This window comes from Poecilia reticulata, linkage group LG12 (genome assembly GCF_000633615.1).
Source record: "Poecilia reticulata strain Guanapo linkage group LG12, Guppy_female_1.0+MT, whole genome shotgun sequence".
NCBI classification, from domain to species: Eukaryota; Metazoa; Chordata; class Actinopteri; order Cyprinodontiformes; family Poeciliidae; genus Poecilia; species Poecilia reticulata.
This window is the reverse complement of record NC_024342.1, coordinates 19,905,056-19,923,135: the sequence shown is the minus strand read 5'-3', so window position 1 is coordinate 19,923,135 and position 18,080 is coordinate 19,905,056. Positions and strand designations below refer to the sequence as shown.

The 18,080-nt window shown below is 36.9% G+C and overlaps 1 protein-coding gene across 2 annotated transcripts in view; it reads right to left on the bottom strand.

Annotated features, from left to right (window-relative positions):
- ctif (CBP80/20-dependent translation initiation factor) overlaps positions 1 to 18,080 on the bottom strand; it is a 49,021-nt gene that overhangs the window by 19,992 nt on the left and 10,949 nt on the right. For both annotated transcript variants that reach the window (XM_008424481.1, XM_008424482.2), the window contains exons 4-8: positions 17,530 to 17,652; positions 17,152 to 17,225; positions 16,899 to 17,003; positions 16,679 to 16,757; positions 4,714 to 4,790 (exon numbers count right to left, since the gene is read on the bottom strand). In XM_008424481.1, the coding sequence (XP_008422703.1) occupies positions 4,714 to 4,790; positions 16,679 to 16,757; positions 16,899 to 17,003; positions 17,152 to 17,225; positions 17,530 to 17,652 (458 nt within the window). The remainder of the gene's footprint in view (positions 1 to 4,713; positions 4,791 to 16,678; positions 16,758 to 16,898; positions 17,004 to 17,151; positions 17,226 to 17,529; positions 17,653 to 18,080) is intronic.

The window sequence follows — 18,080 nt, the reverse complement described above, 5'->3', positions numbered from 1 at the left end:
CACATAATATCTTTAAATAATCCCTGTCAGAAATAAAACACATAAATGCTGCTTTTTTTTTTTACTGGAATAGCTTAGAAGACAAAGAAGGAACTGGAATCTAAGACAACCACAAACGCAACTTGGTAAATGAGATCAGTCGAGGAGGAGTTGTTTTCTGCCCAATAGGAATCTTGATAAAGTTGATATAGGATCATAATTACTTAAAGCATCTGAACTTTTATGCTAGACAAAAAACAATTTTCAGGGTATTTTGTTAGTATTTCATGTGTTTGGCCAACACCAGGTTGTAGAGATCCACAGCTCAGGTGGGAGAATTTTTTGACAGGAGAATTGTGCAGAGGATGCAAAAAAAAACAAAAAAAACAAAACCTGACACTGGAGCAGTGAACCTCCTTCCGGCCAGACACACAACAGGAAAGCATATTCATGTGTTAGAATCACACAAAGTAAAGACCTACATCTAGCTGAAAATTGAGGACAATACTTGCAAGCTGATGATCACAGACTCTCCATACAAATGAAAAAGGTGAAAATTTTAAACCCTAAATGTGTGAAGCTGGAGGAAAAATCCCCAAAAAAGCCTTGCGGCCATAAATGCAGTAAAAGCGGAAACCACAAAATATTGATTCAGCGGTCCAGATGCAATGCTAGTTGAAACATATCAAGCTTAGTGCTTGTAACAAAATGTGAAAAAGTTCAGCTGGTGCAAAAACCACTTCATAGCATTGTAAGGTTTAAGCTTACAATAACTGTTAACTTAAAAAAAAAATACAACAGAAGACAAATGCAGATTTCAACAAACACAAATATAGTTGGGCATTGTATACAAATATCCTAGCATATTGTCTTAAAATGATTTTTTTTATTTGAGTGTGTAACTTTTGGCAGTCACACATCATCTGGAAAAAGCAGCCGGCGATGCAGTGTTTGCAGGGACTGTGACTGGTGCAGGCAGTTGTGTAAGTACTGTTGCTAAAGCTGGACTCAATCAGTTTTGAGAACACTACAAAAATCTTGTAGACAAAGTGCTCTTCTTGAAACAATGTTCAAAAAACATCTTAGAAAAGCTACCGACAATTACAAAAGAATGAAAAGAGTGTGAGGAAGCTGCTCATTTTCCAAAGCTTTGCTTCTCTTCTGTTCTGAAGCAAAGCAAAAAAAAAAAAAAACAGTAACCAGCACATTCCTGTAAATCACAACTAATTTCAGCCCTGCCTGACGTGCCTACTAAAGTAGAAACACATGCACTGCCTCTTTCTTTTCCATCCTGCCACAGCCAGCCCACACTTTTTCCTTTACTCAGTCTCCCGGTCTGCTCCCTTTGCTGGTCATTTGTTCGATACACCCCTCATGTTTCAAACATGTAGTCGACGAATCAATACTTTGCTTCCATATTTCATCATGTCTTTCCACCGAGTTTAGCCGAGACCATTTCTCCTCCTTTTTCCCTGTTGTGTTGATGTATAGCAAGCAACAGAACCCAAAATCCAACACAAGCGCAACATTTTTTTGTGGCTTTTCTTTACTGCCTTCAAGCTACTGCTGTTAAACTTTAAATTATGTCCGCAGCTTCTTGAATAGAAAAAAGTAAAGCTAGTTGGGCTAGTTAGCGAATGCATGTTGAGATGAATACTTTAACTAGGAATTTCAATTTTATGACGCATTTCATGGCAAAATGCACAGTTTGTGTGTATTAGAGATGTATTTCCCTGCAGCCAATGAAAAAAAACTATCAAAATCATACATTACTCTCGCCCAAAATCCCTTTGATTACAAACCTCCAATCCTGTTTTTGACTGTAAAGGGCTTTAAAAAATATTGACTTTGTTTTAGGGATAATGATTTACTGTGAGGCCAAATATTTTATGACTTTTTCTGAGACCTGTTTGTGCACACCTCTGCCTCTCCCTTTCTTTCATAACCTCGGCCCCTATAATTATCCATTTGTTTTTTGTTTCCCCAACAATCAATTTGCAAAGTCTTATACTTTGTGTATTATCTCGTTATACTTCTCAGTATAACGAGAAAACCAATAGTTGTTTCTTTAGTCTGGCTACTGTAGTACATTGTGTTGGCACATCTGAATAAAGAAACATGAGTTTAAGGTTTAGAGAAAGAAAATGAAAAGACTATCTGGTGATCTAAGGTCTTTATCCCCACATGGCCATAATCCTCAAAATGTGGAAGAAGAACCACCAGTGGTACTTTCTCTACTGTTTCTGAGAGAAAGAATTTGGTAAGTACCATCAAACTATAAGTTGAGCTGTTGAAGCAAATTGATATGTAAATTTGAAGAGAAACTACCTAAACCTTACCTCTAATCAGGTAAAGAAGTCATCTGCGTAAGAGATTATGAAATATAAGTTGGGATGTGGCCAACAAGCATCTATTTGCATCAAAAAAAAAAAAAAAAAGCAAAAAAGACACAAAGCAGCAACTTGGTTCTTGACTTGCTTCTTTGTTTCACAGTTGAGGCCCAACTGTTATTGTCTTGCTTTCGTGCAAAACTTTCCTGAGGTATCTGGTGTTGCCTGTCCCAATACCGCCTGGGTCTGACTTCATCTGATGATGGACTGCCCTCTTTATGCTGATGGCTCCGCCACTGTCTGAGCCAAATCCTAGTCTAGACCTCACTACCCACCAAACGTGCCTATGTGCCTCCATCCCAAAGTGCATTATTGACGTGGCCTGCTCTGATTGGCAGATGGGCTCCATTTAGTTTATAAAACCATAATATCTAGTATGTTGACGAAGTAATGAAAAAATATTAGGGTAAGTGATATCCTGATGTCTTCTTGCTGCTCAGTGAATACTGTGAATATACGTCACAATGTCCATAACATTATGATATTGAAGTTGTTTCTGATAGGGTCGGAACAGAAACATAATGGTTGTATTAATTATAGCCACCTGCCTGTTTATGGTGTTTACACATTAGACCGAACATTTATATAACCATTACCATGATAATAAGACAGAAAGATGCAACATAATCTAAATGCTTTTATTTGAAAAAATAAGCAACACGTACTAAATTAATGTACTATTACAGTTCTAATGATGCTTAAAACATTTTTTAATTTGTTTTTTTATTGTGAAGCATAACCACATGGAGAGTGGGAGGACACATTTATGTTAAGATAATATACTCAGTCATAAGTAGTGATGGAAAATTAAATTCAGTTTTAGCTTAAACATTAGGTAGATTTAGACAATATTTAGAGATGTACACACTGGTGCGAGACTAAAGCAACAACCAACAGCTGAACTTAGGAGAAGTTTTTAAGTAAATAGGCCTGTTGTGTCCAATATTAGCACTGCTGAGCATCCAGTAAAACTGAAGTCTCATAAGATGATAGGACAGGAGCTGCTAAATTACCCGTTAGCTTGATGTGCTAGCCTGCATTCTGCGGTTCTTCAGACAAAACACTCTAGTCTCTTTTAAAATCAACTATTCTTTTTTTTTTTTTTTTTACACATTAGCTTAATAATAGCGATAAACTTTCTGAAAACAGTTAAGAACAGGGCAGCACCAAACTGCTCTTTACTAGAGGAAACTATTCTATTCAATGGACTTTAATGGGCAAGAATGCTATGACAGATATATTTGTTTTGAATCTGTAATTTTTGTAAATGTTATATAAATTAGGTGGGGAAACACTGCTTTCCACATCACAGTCCTAAATAATAATCTAAGATATAATAAACACTCTGAACACCGTAGTGTACAGGAATCCTTTATTTAAATGTAAGTCTATATTTCTATGCATCTTTTATTTTTAATGCATTTATTTAATCCATCAACCATATGCCATTTCTTGTCATAGTTTTGTATAATATTGATAAAAAGAAAGAAGAAAAAACACACAGCAAGTGACTGGTCACTAGCAAGCATAAAGGGAGTAAATAATCCCCACAAAACTGCCATTACCCCTTTTAGTGTTTAAACTAGAATCCTCTTTTGGTAGCAAGAGCTATACTTAAAAACACAAATACAGCAAACAAAGACGCACAATATTACGTAAAACCTGAATGAAGTGTGCTAAGTACAAAGACGTGTGCACAAAGCAGCGAGGAGAAGAAAACAGGATGGTCTTCTGTTACAGCTTCCACTACACAAAACAAATAGAGTGAAACCTAAGCAAGCGGCTACTGGTCTGCGTTGATATTTTTTGTTCTTTCCTTTCCACCAGGCCAGCGCTGTGCTTATTGTACAGCAAACACAACAGCTTACAGGAGACACGCAATTATTCTGTGGACTTGAAAACAGGAATGAAAGTGTTTTTGTCCATTTGGTTTGGATATAATTTCCTCTTTCAAAGCCACAAATACAACCAAAATATTTTCTCTTTAGCCCGTATCTTAGCAACTAAAGAACAGTTTTCCAGTGACATCAGGGCAGGCAGCGAAAAAGGGGTCCCTGCCCCCCTTTCACTAGTTTCAGTGAAGTCAGACTTGACCTGGGAAAATTTGATTTTACAAAAAATACAACCAATACAAAAAAAATCCACTTTGAATCAGGTAAAAGGTTGCAAAGCAGCACTATTACATCAGACAGAGAAACCGAGCTGGACTGTGCTTTCATTTCCAGACATTATTGTGGCTGTGGAGACATGCTTAAGCTGTGATTCCAGCATTTTTCTATCCGAGAAAAGTTTTGGTGCATGTGTATGTGTGTGTGCAGGCGTATGCATGGTGGGTAAACATTACCGTCGGTCGTTCCTCCTGCGTCGGAAGAGCTTTTTGGTGTGTGCTATCTCAGCCTCATTAGGAAGGGGTGGGAAGACCTGTGAGAAACAAATCACGGTGTAAGAGAAAGTTGCTGTAAAAACTAGCAATTTTCGTGACTGTAAATACATTTAAATGTTAATTGGAACATTCTTGCTTGCTTTTCCTCTGTTTTCAGTTGAATATTGTGGCAATAATGCACATAAATTATTGCATTTTTAACATCCAAACCAGAATATGACTGTAAAAGAGAGCTTAGATTTGTGGACAGATTTTCATGTCTCCAACTTATTACACCTGGTGTTTTTATTTTACATATGAATTATGAGTTATTATGAGTCTGAATTCTTTCCTGACAACAGGTGATCTTAACATTGACAGAATTGCCATTTCTTATCACCAGACAGATGTGGATCTGAGCTCTAATGTCTGTTGAGAGAACATTATCTGAACAAGTAAGATGCGAGGTCAAATACAATCGCACAAGCAAAAACTGCACGCAAGAAGGCACCATTATAACTCATATTGCTCTTTTTCTGTTTCACAGAATATTCAAAGACCACAAGAAAGTCTCACTCCTGTGCATTTTTTCATTATTTAAAAAAAAAAAAGGGGGGTGGGGGAGTGGGGGTGGAAAAATGTTGTAAAATATACTCCTAGCAGCTTGATGCTTTGGCACTAGGTGAGAGGAGTTCTTGGGTCTAAGTCACATCAAAATGAGTCATTTTTCATTTGACTAAATTAATTTTTTTTTTTCCCGGCAAGAGGCAAAGCAATTCGTACCACTGATGGAATACAGTGTGATGGATATTTCCTCTCGCTTTTACAGTTCACCTCTTCTGAAAAGGAAATATGAAATCCATCATCCATAAAACATTGGCTCTGTCAGTCAAACAGCCCAGTTTTCCTTTGCTCATCACCACCATGTGCTGTTACCATGGTTATGAGTGGCCTAGGACTAGCCTTGTTGAGTAAACATGCAGTGTGCGATGACGAACGGTGTTGTGAAAAGGATGAGTGCATAAATGAACCCGACTATGAACAGCTGTGCACACAATGTAATGTTCAAGACATGCTACATGAGAGGTGGGCACTGGGAGAAAGGTGTCGCCTGGCCCCAGTAACAGATTAAAACTAGACAGATGGTGAAAGAGAAAAAAAAGTCTGCAAAGTCCCAAATGTAAGAGGCTGGCCGTGCTTTACATCAACACACTGGAAACCTTGATGAATAATTTTTCAAAGCTATTTAGAAAGGATTACAATTTATACTTCTGATTTCAACTATAGTTATATCTTATAGCATACAAGCTAATACAAAGTGTATTAGACAGTGTACAAAATGTCTAATACACTAATACAAAGTGTATTAGCTTGTAGGAGTACTAATGCAGTTGCAGGTTGGAGATATAGTTGTTTAATTTTAAATGGTAGACATGTTTCCCCCCCTCAAAACTGCATTTTCTTTTTTCAGTCCAATTTGCAGAGTTTACAGACCATTTTAAAACATAAACATAAAAGTTCACAGTGAATTGATCGCAAAGATATTTGAAGTGATTAGACTTTCCAGGCTGATATGGGTTCAATTCAATTCAACCTGAGAAGTTATGGTGCCGATTCAAAAGTCTAAGCTGAAGACATTTTACAAAAATATCTATATATTTCTCAACAGAAATATCCTAAAGTCAATGCAATTAAACTGTAAATATGATCCTTGTTATGAAACAATTAAGAAAACTTTGGTTTATTATTGCAAGTGGTAAAACGTTCCCTGTCTAAGGTAACCCTGCCGGTTTCATAGAGCCATCGACTTTGCTGCACTCTCTCCTACAGGCATGAAGCAACAGAGGACAGTCTATTGCATCGATTTCAAGATGGACAGTAGAGAGGAATGAATATCAGATGAATGGACTGAGAAACAAAATAAAATATTTTTTTGAGATCCCCTCTGGTGTTGAAATACTTAACTCAAGCCCCTTACTTTCCCAGACTGCATGAAGACTTTCTATAGATAAAGTTAATCTGCTTAGAATGTTTTCCAAAAACTAAATTTTCCATTTTCACAAAAAACAGTTCTGAACAGCGATATAATTTATAACTTAGAGCAAACAGAAAACTTGCATTTTCTTTCAGATTTTATAAAATACACATGTAAAACAACATGGCAACACAAAATACTAATAATTTATGAATTTGTAAATCTTATATTTTGTATTCTTGTTTTGCAAAAACCAGTGAAGATGTAATCATTTTTATTGTCCCTCTTAAATGTTCAGATGAAATAAATTTTACAAACACGCAAAAAAATCTTTACAAACTTAACTACAAAAAGAAGTTTGAAAATTATGGTTTATTTATTAAAAAAAAAAAAAAAGCAAGCCAAAACAACCTCTCCCAATGAGATAAAGTCAGTGCTCCCTAAGCTTCACAACTCACTGTTCAACACTAGGCAGCACGGCCAAAGAGTGTCGACAACATTTGACCGCAAATCGTTTCATTGCTATGAAGGTATTTTGGTTCATTCCTCTCTGCTTGTTTTCGCTGTTTGATGACATTTTCAGAAAAATGTCATCAAATAAGATCGAATCAGTTGAAAATGGCATGTTGTATTTCAGGTGGAACATTTAAATGTGACAAAGAAAAAAGAACATAGAAAAGGGAGTATACTTTCTCACTCCACTGTTGGTAAGAAACTGATATAAAACTGGCTTAAAGAGAACGGTTACACTTTATTTGAAAGGGGGTGAGTGAATAAGACTGTCATGACACTGTCATAAACATGACATAACATCTGTCATGAACATGAATAAGCCTTCATGAATATTTATGACTGTTGTCATTATGCGTCATTCGGTAAATTATGACACTTTTAATACAAAGTTGACATTATTCAAAATGTCTTTGTTATGACAACTTGACATTAACCAACAAATCATTACCGATATAGATTTGTTATAAAAGTATTACTGATTGCACTTTAAAAATTAGGTAACTTTGTGTTATTAAAGGTAAAGTTTAAACAGCAATGATTTCTTGGTTAATGTCAAGTTGTCATAAAGACATTTTGAATAATGTAAACTTTGCATTAAAAGTGTCATAATTTACCGAATTATGCTTTATGACAACAGTCATAAATATTCATGAAGGCTTATGCATGTTCATGACATGTGTTATGTCATGTTTATGACAGTGTCATGACAATATTCACCCCCCTTCACATAAAGTGTTACCAAGAGAACACACTGTGGGTGAGAATAGGTTATCTGCAGGTAGCAGCGGATGTTGTGTAGATCAAAGGAAGCCATGAGCTGCCGTGGTCCCCTGCCAGGAAACCTCTTCACTCCAAAGTGGCAGCATGACCACTGTGGACGTGACAAGGACAGTGGTGGTGTGGGAGTGCAAATTGTGAGTGGGAGAGTGATGGTAGAAAATTGACAGAAGGAAACTTTCTGGATTTACATACACTTGTGTAACTTTTTCTCTTTTTTTGTCTTCTATTTTTTAACAAACTAAAAAAAAAAGATTTCAGAAAGAAACATTTCTGTGTTTTTTAATCATTGAGTGGAAGTTGGCATCATTTTGACATACCCACAATGAAGTCCATAACCAAAAATAAATTTTCCAACTTCACAACCCAGGCCACGGTAACTATAGATATTGTCATCTTACATCATCTGATTTGGCCAAACATGAACCAATGTGACAAACCCAAAGAGATTCAAAGTATTTAGCTTCTAAAAGGATAACCAAGTGAGATAATCTGAAAATCATCGAGAGAGGTATGAACTTTTCAAAGGATTTTTTTCGTCAAGGTTCTGGAAATGACTCAGGTCGCACTGCTGAGCCAATCAGTAGCGTGGTAGAAGTATAAGTGGCCAGGAAGGAAAGTTAGGAAATGAGAAAAGCTCCTGGAGATGGAAATGTGAAAAATAGAAACAGAAAATAATGATTAGTGAACTTTCACTGCAGTAGCAGTGGAAAGTGAAGTGAATGCTTTCCTGTCGCTTCTTATGCGTAACAATTCTGGTATGATGCTCAGTCAGTTAGTCCATTGTTTCTCCAGGCTTATTTATGCTGCCAGGGACGTCGGCCAAAAGCAATAAATTTAAAACTACCCCGGGGGTGGCACTGCAGGACAGACCGTTGAGAACTGAGGGGAGAGAAAGAGCAAGAATGACTGCGAGGGAGGCTGTAAATACAAGATAGCGAACACGTAGCGAAGCACACAAAGGGAGTTGTAGCGCATACGCTGATACAAGGCCGGAATAACTTCTCCCATTTCTCTCAATCGAGTGATCTTTTTTTATTATTATTATTTAATTGTAGTAAATATAAATCAGACACAGAAAGTGTTTAATCTATTAGAGATGGATTCTAATGAGTTGCATTCAAAAGCGGCATCTTCTTTATTCTGCCTCTTTGAAACCTAAAGCAAACCAGATCACACACGCACACACAAAGCATCAGACGAGCAGAGGATGTATGATCGATGTCTTTGTTCATCTCTCTGAGGGATGCCAACTGAGCTCTACGTATTTGAAAGCTGCTGCTTCAGCAGAGATTGCTTCTCTATAGGGCACCACTGGTCTTTTCTTCCTTTTTCACTCTCTGACACTCTGATCCCACGATGGCCCATCCCCTGTTGCCACCTTCTTCTTTCTTTGAAGTACCTGTATATTCCTTTGTGGCCGAGGCCTCAGATTGCATAATAAATAAGGCATAGATGTCAAGATTTCACACGCTTCTCTTTCATCACTGATCACCTGCTGAATGTGACTGTAGATCAGGGTGTAAATCTCATCTGTTGAAGAAGTTGCACAGGTTTAAGTAAAGTTTTGAAAAAGAAAGAAACAGAAAGCTCTTAAAATGTTTTTAGATTTGGGGAAAACCATAAAGTCATTCAGCAGGGATCACGGTTCTGACCATCACAAATTACAACTTTTTGTACCACTTTTTCCCCACAATTTTAACTTTTTCCCACAGATACTTTTTAAACTATGCATCAATGTTTTTCACGTTTGAATTTTACGAGGCAATTCCAAAACACTGCATTTTTAAACAGTCAGTATCAACGTCCAGCATTAAATGTGCATATCCATTTTGAATATCTACAGAGTAAATTTTTTCTAGAAGTGTTTTGGACCATTTACAGCGACGTTTACAGTGAAAGAAAAACTGTATTGGATGCTGCAAAGTATTTTTTGGCCAGGTAGTGTCATCTGCTTTGCAAACTAATCTGTTACTACAGTAATGTCTTTTACACAGCTATCTTAAACTGTATTGAAATATTTTGTCCAGGTTAACAAGAAAGCAGAATGTAAGAATGATAATATTTGCCAATTGCTGCAGCAGTTTTTTGTTGTTGTTTTTTTTAAAGACAGCAGCAACTGCATGTGTCGGCTCAGATAAACCTTACTTACAAGTGGTGAAGCTATGTTTTACTCTGTGTCAGGGTATTCTAGCAATGTAGTTTCATTAGGAAGACTGAAATCGGCTACAGCTGACGTACTGGTGATAATAATAATAAAAAATAAATCGATTACATGTCAATACAATTTCTTAATGGCATTACCAAAGAATCCTAGCGCCATCCTAAAACACTTTCTTATTTTTGCAACTGACTTAACCAAATCCATACAAAATTATATATTTTAGTTTCCAAAATGTAATCTAATTTTTAATTAGCAACAGCGTTGTCTTTACAGACTTGGAGATCATAGTTTGGGCTTCTGTACCCTTATCTTTTCCTTGTAAAATCTCAGAAAGCCTCAATATTTGTGTGAACTCCATTTTTTCCAGTCACGTTTTTCCAGTTACGGAATAGCACCTCGTAAAAATACAGTGGACAATGTTTTCCCACACGGATGTTGAATGTTTTCAAGCTGCGGCTAACAGCGAATGTTTATTAATGTAATTTATTCCAATTGCAGATGCACTTTGCGGATGCCCCGCAGTCCAAAGACATTTCTAGATATCTTCAAAGGTGCTGAAAATATTTTATGCAAAGAATCTAAAAAGGGATCCACATCCTCAATCATCCAGAAGACGAATGTTTCGTTGCTGATTACATGTCAGTTGGCCTTACGCATAAAAAAAGTATACAGTGTGTGCCATTGTATGTAAAATAATTTATACTCAATTTTTATGCAACCCTTATCATGCTAGTAATAATTTGGTAAAGATAACAAAATGCAACAAGGCACAATTAAGTCATCCATCTGTTACAAGGACCTAAGAGAGAGCATGGTACTGAACTCACAGCAATCCATCAATTCTTGTTTCTATTTTTAAGCAAAAAGCAAGTCACCAATCAGGAGTTACTGAATATGTCCATGTAACTGGTCACACATGCCTTGCTAGGTATCCGGCTTACATGCAGGTACTCAGGTCTGCAGAATTTCCTCATGCTGAGATTCTGGAGACAAACATGAACGCTGGTGATTAACTCAATGTGTGAGCGGTTAATAAAGTGGAGGAGCCAATAAGTAGCAGAAGCAGGAACAATGGTGGGAAGTTACAAAAGGCAGGGGGCTACCGGTCACCATGACCCCCTGGACATTGTTCTGCTGCCTACCAACATATGAAGGATGGAGGGGAGAAGTGAAGGACGCCATGAAGGAGAACATTGAAGAGGGCAGATCTCAGTGCTGATGATGACGGTCAGAAGGAAACAATTAATAGGGAGAAACAAAGCCAAGTGAGGTGTTTGATGGTAACAAATTTTAAATAAGAAAATAAGGATTAAGATTTAGATGAGTTGGAATCCATTGGGAGAGCAAAATGCATCTATTGGGACTGTAATTAAGGCATAAGCCAAACTGGCAGCTGACCGACAGACCCACAGCAAGTCTCCCTGCCCCCAGCATCCCTTCAGAATTGAAGTCCTGCCCTGCAGCACGTACACTTCCAGACTGAGGGGCCGACCAGTCTGCAACATCTCAGCTCCAGACTCTGGCTTTGTTCCCCAGTCACACTGCTTTGTTCACACACCAGAGACCGGATGTGTCCTAAGTGACCAGCCACTTTCCCCTCCTCTCCTCCGACTCCCTCCACTCGTTGGCTAATTCTGTGGCACACTCCACATTTAATGATGAGTTGGACTGCCTCACTGGCCTCAAGTTCAAATAGATGAAGCAGTTCTAAATTTGGCTTTTTTTAGTTTTATTTTTTTAGATGTTATTGTGCATTAATGTTCTCATAACAAAGTGAGTCATCATTCAAGAAGTCAAAGAGTTCAGAACATCAAAAGACAGGTTGTTATTGGACACAACTAAAATAAAACTCAAATCTTTTAAATTTGTCCGAATTAAAAACTTTTTTTCTTGCGTTCTATCCTTTGGAGTAACAAAATAAGTAAAGTGCATCTGAAATAACCATGTAAATATATTTTGAAGTTTTTGTGAGTAAATTTGTGCAGTTAAGTAAGCTTTACTAATTGGAAAAATTTCAATTGTTATATAATTTTATTATTATGACTACATTGTACTCTCTGTGTATCTCCCTGTAGCTATCTGATGGAAACGATCCGAAAATACATCTTACCACCAGATCTAATCAGAAATAGGTTCCGTTGCAGAAAACCCTAAGATCTGGTCACACGTGGCACTGACATGCACATCGAGCAATCCTTTCATTTCCAAACAACACCGAATACAGTTTTCACTTCCCTCAAGATGCCTTAAGAACAATATTCATCAGACCCCTTCTGAGGTGGGTGAGTTGAGTCTGAGTAACACATCTCTCAATATTTAAAAAAAAAAAACTAGAACTTTTATTAAAAAAAAAAACAAAAAACGCAAGACTGCAATCATTTCTGTTGATAACTACATTCAAATTCAAAAGAAAACATATTGAAAATGGCTAAAGAAGTCCTAGGTTATAGATTCTCTGTAAATAGCTAAAGTTTGAATCGGCTAATATCTGACAATACATGAAAAACGAGTCAGAATAAAATGAAACAGATAAACATAATGAACACTAATAAAGGGTGGGGAAGAATAACAGTTGTGGTGATTTCTGGAAAAGTAAGAAAAAAAGAAAAAAAAAAACTAAATCAACTTTGTTAAACCTTCTTTAAAAATCAATTTTTTTCTTCAGCAAAGACTCTGTGCCTGTGCACAGGCGGTACGCACACAGCAGACAATCTGTTTTGCTTATTATCCAAGTTCATGTTGACAGGGCTAGAAGACAACTCATTCTGTCACACACTGAAGAACCACTTACTGACCTGAAGTGACTCCCCTCAATCAGCACCGTTGCCTGAATGACTTTCGATTTTACAAAAAAAAAAAAAAAAAAATCAGTAAACTGTGCTGAAGCTGAACTTAAGAGCTATCTGTTCCTGACAGAATATTGGCATATCTTTTAGGCAAAGTCATAACACATCAGCGCTCTTAAAGCATATGTCATAATTTCGCGTTCTATGAACAGTAAGAAAAAGTCGTATTTTGAATAAATAGAGCAATAAACTGCGTGCTCGCTGGTTTCACGTCTAATTTTTTTTTAAGCCATCATTGTTACACGTGACATGAATGCGCAGATCAACTACTTGCTCCCTGACCTCTGGATAGTTCTGTCATTACGAACTGAGATTGGACGTGAAGGCAGGGTTATTGTGCGTGCAGGCTGACATTCCAGAGAGGCCAAACGAGGTCTGGCAGAATCGGAGAGCAAAGGGAGGAAGCACTTTTTCACAGAGCTGCATGCACACCCACCCACCCACCCACACACACACCCACACGCACACATACACACAAATGGGATATTTGCTACTTCCCTGGGCTATTTGTGTGTCCATTCTGTCTTCTGGAAAAGGGAAGTAAATGTTAGCATGAAGTGTGGAATGCAGACACGGATGTTGGATGATGAAGTCCCACCATTCAGGGACTGGAAGTGATGACTGGAAACGTGTTACTGCATCTGGTTGTCTTGCATTGTGACTGAGCAAATGCTGGTGGATATTTCATACATATTTTCTTGCCGCTTGTGCCTAAGTTTGTATAACGTCACAAACTGTGCCGAAGATCTGAATGTGCTTCTATTGGGAAACAGAGGAATGTCAACAGAGGGCCCAGTCTAAATCTGTGATTTGATGCTTATATAAGCTCTCAGAGGTTTATACCTTAGAAATAAACAAACAGCATTTGTGCTTTAAAGAGAAAATGTCAAAATAATAAATATAATAAAGCAATAGTAAAATACTGTTGATTTAATATTTATCAATACTATTTATTATTGACATTGGACTACACAATTTAATGTAATTTGAAATGTAACACAGTGTATTTTATTTAAGATTTAAGGCTTAAATTAAACCCCTTATGATCCATGATTCATGACACTTTCAGACCTTTCAGAGATCCTACTGTAACCTTTAAAAAGAACAGATTAACACAAGACTAAACACTTTCAGGTGATAACTGTGTGGTAAAACAAAGCCACAAGAGTACTAAACAGGTACACATTTTTTTCCCAATATACACTGCTCAAAAAATAAAGGGAACACTTAAACACTTAAGTGAACACTTAAGTGTTCCCTTTATTTTTTTGAGCAGTGTATATTATTTTCTTTATATATATAATTTTTCTCCTTTTGTGTGAGTTCAGGTAGCAATGATGGAGAAAACTACATGACATTTTCAAACAATACAAAAAGTGAGAATGTTTTAAAAAGAATTTCTAATATATATATATATATATATATATATTTTTTTTAACTAACTCTGAAACTGCACTTATAATATAGGGAAATGGTTCAATAGCTCTGTGTATTTTTACGTGTTAAATGTACAGTATTGTAATCATTCAAGGTAGATTTTTTTTTTTTTTACATTTGGACCACCAGGTGGCACCACAGAACCAAAACTCAAAATAAAACTAGGATACAGAGAACCCATAAAACAAACAGCTTTAAAATAAAGTATTTCTTAAAAAAAAGTTCAAAATGTAAGCTTTTTGAGTTCTGATCAAATGCAGCGAAAGCAACACAAATGTTAATAATAATGATGCTCTATCCTAATTCTCTCAAAATTGGGCAGCACTTTCATGATTCTACTCCAGAAATGATAGTCTGGTAATGCCAGGCGTAGCATAGGTAGTGTTGTCCAGATAAATAAAATCTCACTTTTAGATCTGAAGTCCTACTATACGCAATTCCTACATATTTTCAATAACATTTTATAATGCTGAATTCTGACTTCTGATTCAGCATTAAAGTTTGTTTTTTATTTGTTTAACACACTGAATTGAGTCTAAACTCTTTCACGTCTTCATTCTGTGTGTGATTTGTTTTACGATAGCAAAAAAAGCCACAAAATCAGTCTTAATTGACTCTGTGAGTATTTATCAGAGTAGGTTCAAATAATTTACATTGCTGTGCCCATATAAAAAAGGATTTAAGGCCTACTTTTTTATCTAGGCTGATAAAAATGGACAAAATGTGAAATGTATGGTACCAAAGGTGATGTAGTTTGGGAACAGATGAGGATGTCGGGGGGGGAAGTACCTCACAGTGTCTCCAAATCAACATAAATCTGATCCCTAGCACAACAGACAAAAGCAGCTTACTCCATCTTACTTCTGGTTCTACTGAATGAACGGAAACCGCAACTTAGATTCAGGAACTACACAGTGAGCACTGCCAACTTGGTAGCTCAACAAGAAATATCTCTGCTGAAAGAGTGTAAAAGGCAAAACACAATCTCAACACAGAGGGCAAGAGGGGAAGGAAGGATGAAGACCCTGGAGCTTGACCACTATGAGCGAGGGAAAACATTTTGACTCGGAAAGCAGGGCAGGAAAAGAGAATGGCCATCGAGGTGACATAAGGTGAACCCTGCCACCTGATTAGATCAAAATCCACTGTGGAAAAACACAGAGCTTCATACCTTGTACTCGGCTCGGGCTTTAACAGCTGCAAAATCAATTTCACTCAGTTCAAGCCAGACACATCATACTCAGAAGTACTGAGTAATGACATCAGGAAGCTGTTATTGTGCGGACCTCTCACACTGCAGGACATACAGTAGGAACTGAAACAACTCATATCCTTATTTGGTCAACTTTCAATGACCCCAAATATTTCTGACAGCTACAATATAATTTTCCTACGTGTATCAAGCGATATTCTTGATAGACATATACCACACAAACAAATTCCACCCTGTTGACTGTCTTAGAATTCAAACACATAAACTCATAAATATGAGACTAAATGCAGGTGTTGGATATTCAGACCAAAGTCATATCAAGAAGGTATTGATTGGTATGAAAATACAGTTTACATAATAAAAAACCCCAACATATTTGTAATCTATATAAAAACAGGCAAAAACATTTACAGAAATAAATTATGAATATATGCATAAAGCTGAGAATATTCCATATTAACATCTCACCACCAGGTGTCACCAAAACTTCATTTATGAACAAAGTGTTAAATCTGAAGACGTGGCCTGCCACTTTGAACCACATTTTGTTAGAACTTTGTTTTCATGAAGCTGGAGCTTTTGGTAATCTGTTAAGAGCTCTTCATTAACAGGTACTCTGAATGTGTTTGTTTAGTTTTTCTTGAGCTGCTTCTCACTCATTTTCAGTCCACAGCCTGATCAATATTAGATGGTCCTTTTGTTTAACTATTTAACTCTCCCCAGCTATTCATTCACCAATAAAAGAGCTCCTAAACTAGAAACATAGTATAGCAAATAAATACTTTTCCCTATTCCAGTGCCAGATCTGTTCAGCATATGCTCAATATTTCCTTAATCGGCCACCAGAGGGCAGCCTATAACAACTAGATTACAAAGGTGCTACTTGGAGTTGAGCTGTAGCAATAAAGCTTGTTTGTTTAAAATTATTAAACATTATTCTAACGATAGTAAGATTTATTAAGTGTTGGAGCAAAACAAAAGCTGCACTCAGTTTTACAAAGGAAAAAATGTCTACAACTTACGGAGCGTAGATGAGGTAAGAACCTCTCCAAATCATTCATGTCTATCCCGTCATCCTCTGCAAACTTGTTTTTGCTCATGCTGAAAGGAAAACCATGAGATGTTATTAGCTTATGAATTATTATTAATTTGCATTTCATATTTCTAATACCACAAAGTAACCAAAACCACACACCGAGTAGTTGGTCTATTTACCACAAATGTATAAAGACAGAATCTTACCGCTCTCTGTCAATGTGAGGTAGCTGCTTAGGCATTGGTCTGAAGTGTTTCCTGTGGAAATGACTAAAATCCAATTTTTCTGGCTGTACGTCCCAGCCCGCACCTCTACAACAGAGACACACATTTCACACATGAACAAGAAAAATCTGAAAATTGTGATAAGTAAGTTAAAGACACTAGAAGAAACTGGGCTTAAATTAACTGCCACATGAAAAAGTATAAAACACATTTAACTGCATTGTGTGGCGCCTACCCATGCGAGTCCATTGTGTTTGCAGCCCATATGTCTGTCCCCAAGATGTCAAAGGCGACATCCCTGTTGTCGTTCTAGAAGGATAAAAAACAACTTGTCAAAATTGCTTTTATGCATTTCATCTTCTTCCTACTGTGAGAATGAGAAGTAGAGCAACCAGTTAAAACCAACAGACCTCCAGGTTAAGCTCAAAACCTGTTAACTCATACAACCGTGTAATTTTACTTAAAGATTTGTCAGTAATTCTGTGTGAAAAATCTACTGTAAGACCATGAACAATAACTACCATTTGATTTGTAAGGATTTTTATTGTTTTTGCTGAACATACAATTACTAAAGAAACAAACAGGACAAGAAAAAGAATGAATATTTCCGTACCTTGGGAGATCCTTTTAGTTGGTTGTTTCGGCCTCTGCTGCCAGAGCGGGAGCTGGATCCTGGTCTGGAACCTGAACTGGGTCTGGAGCCGGTACTGCCGTTACTGCTGTGTTCCCACTCATCCTGTGCCAAACAACAAATGTCGTTAAAACACTTTACAAAACAAACTGATCCAATTTATACACAAAAAATAATCAAATCATTTCACTCATGCAGTATAAGACAAATTCACGTCTAAATAATGAATTACATTCCAGATATATACTGTAGTGACAGTGTGTGACTGATTGAATGGCATTGTTAACTTAGTAATAATCCTTCAAGCTCAGCATGTAGTCAAAGAGGGTTAGAGCTTGATGATATCAGGAGAACAGGAAGCTATGATGCCATCATTGAAAATTGCAATGATATAAATAACTAACCAACATTTCTCTGACTCTTCAGTTTCTTTACCATAGCACAATGCCCACAACATTCTCCAAGCCTTACCATCTGACTCACTAAAAATATCAGAATTAGTAATGAGGCAGATGGAGTCCATTCACCTGGAC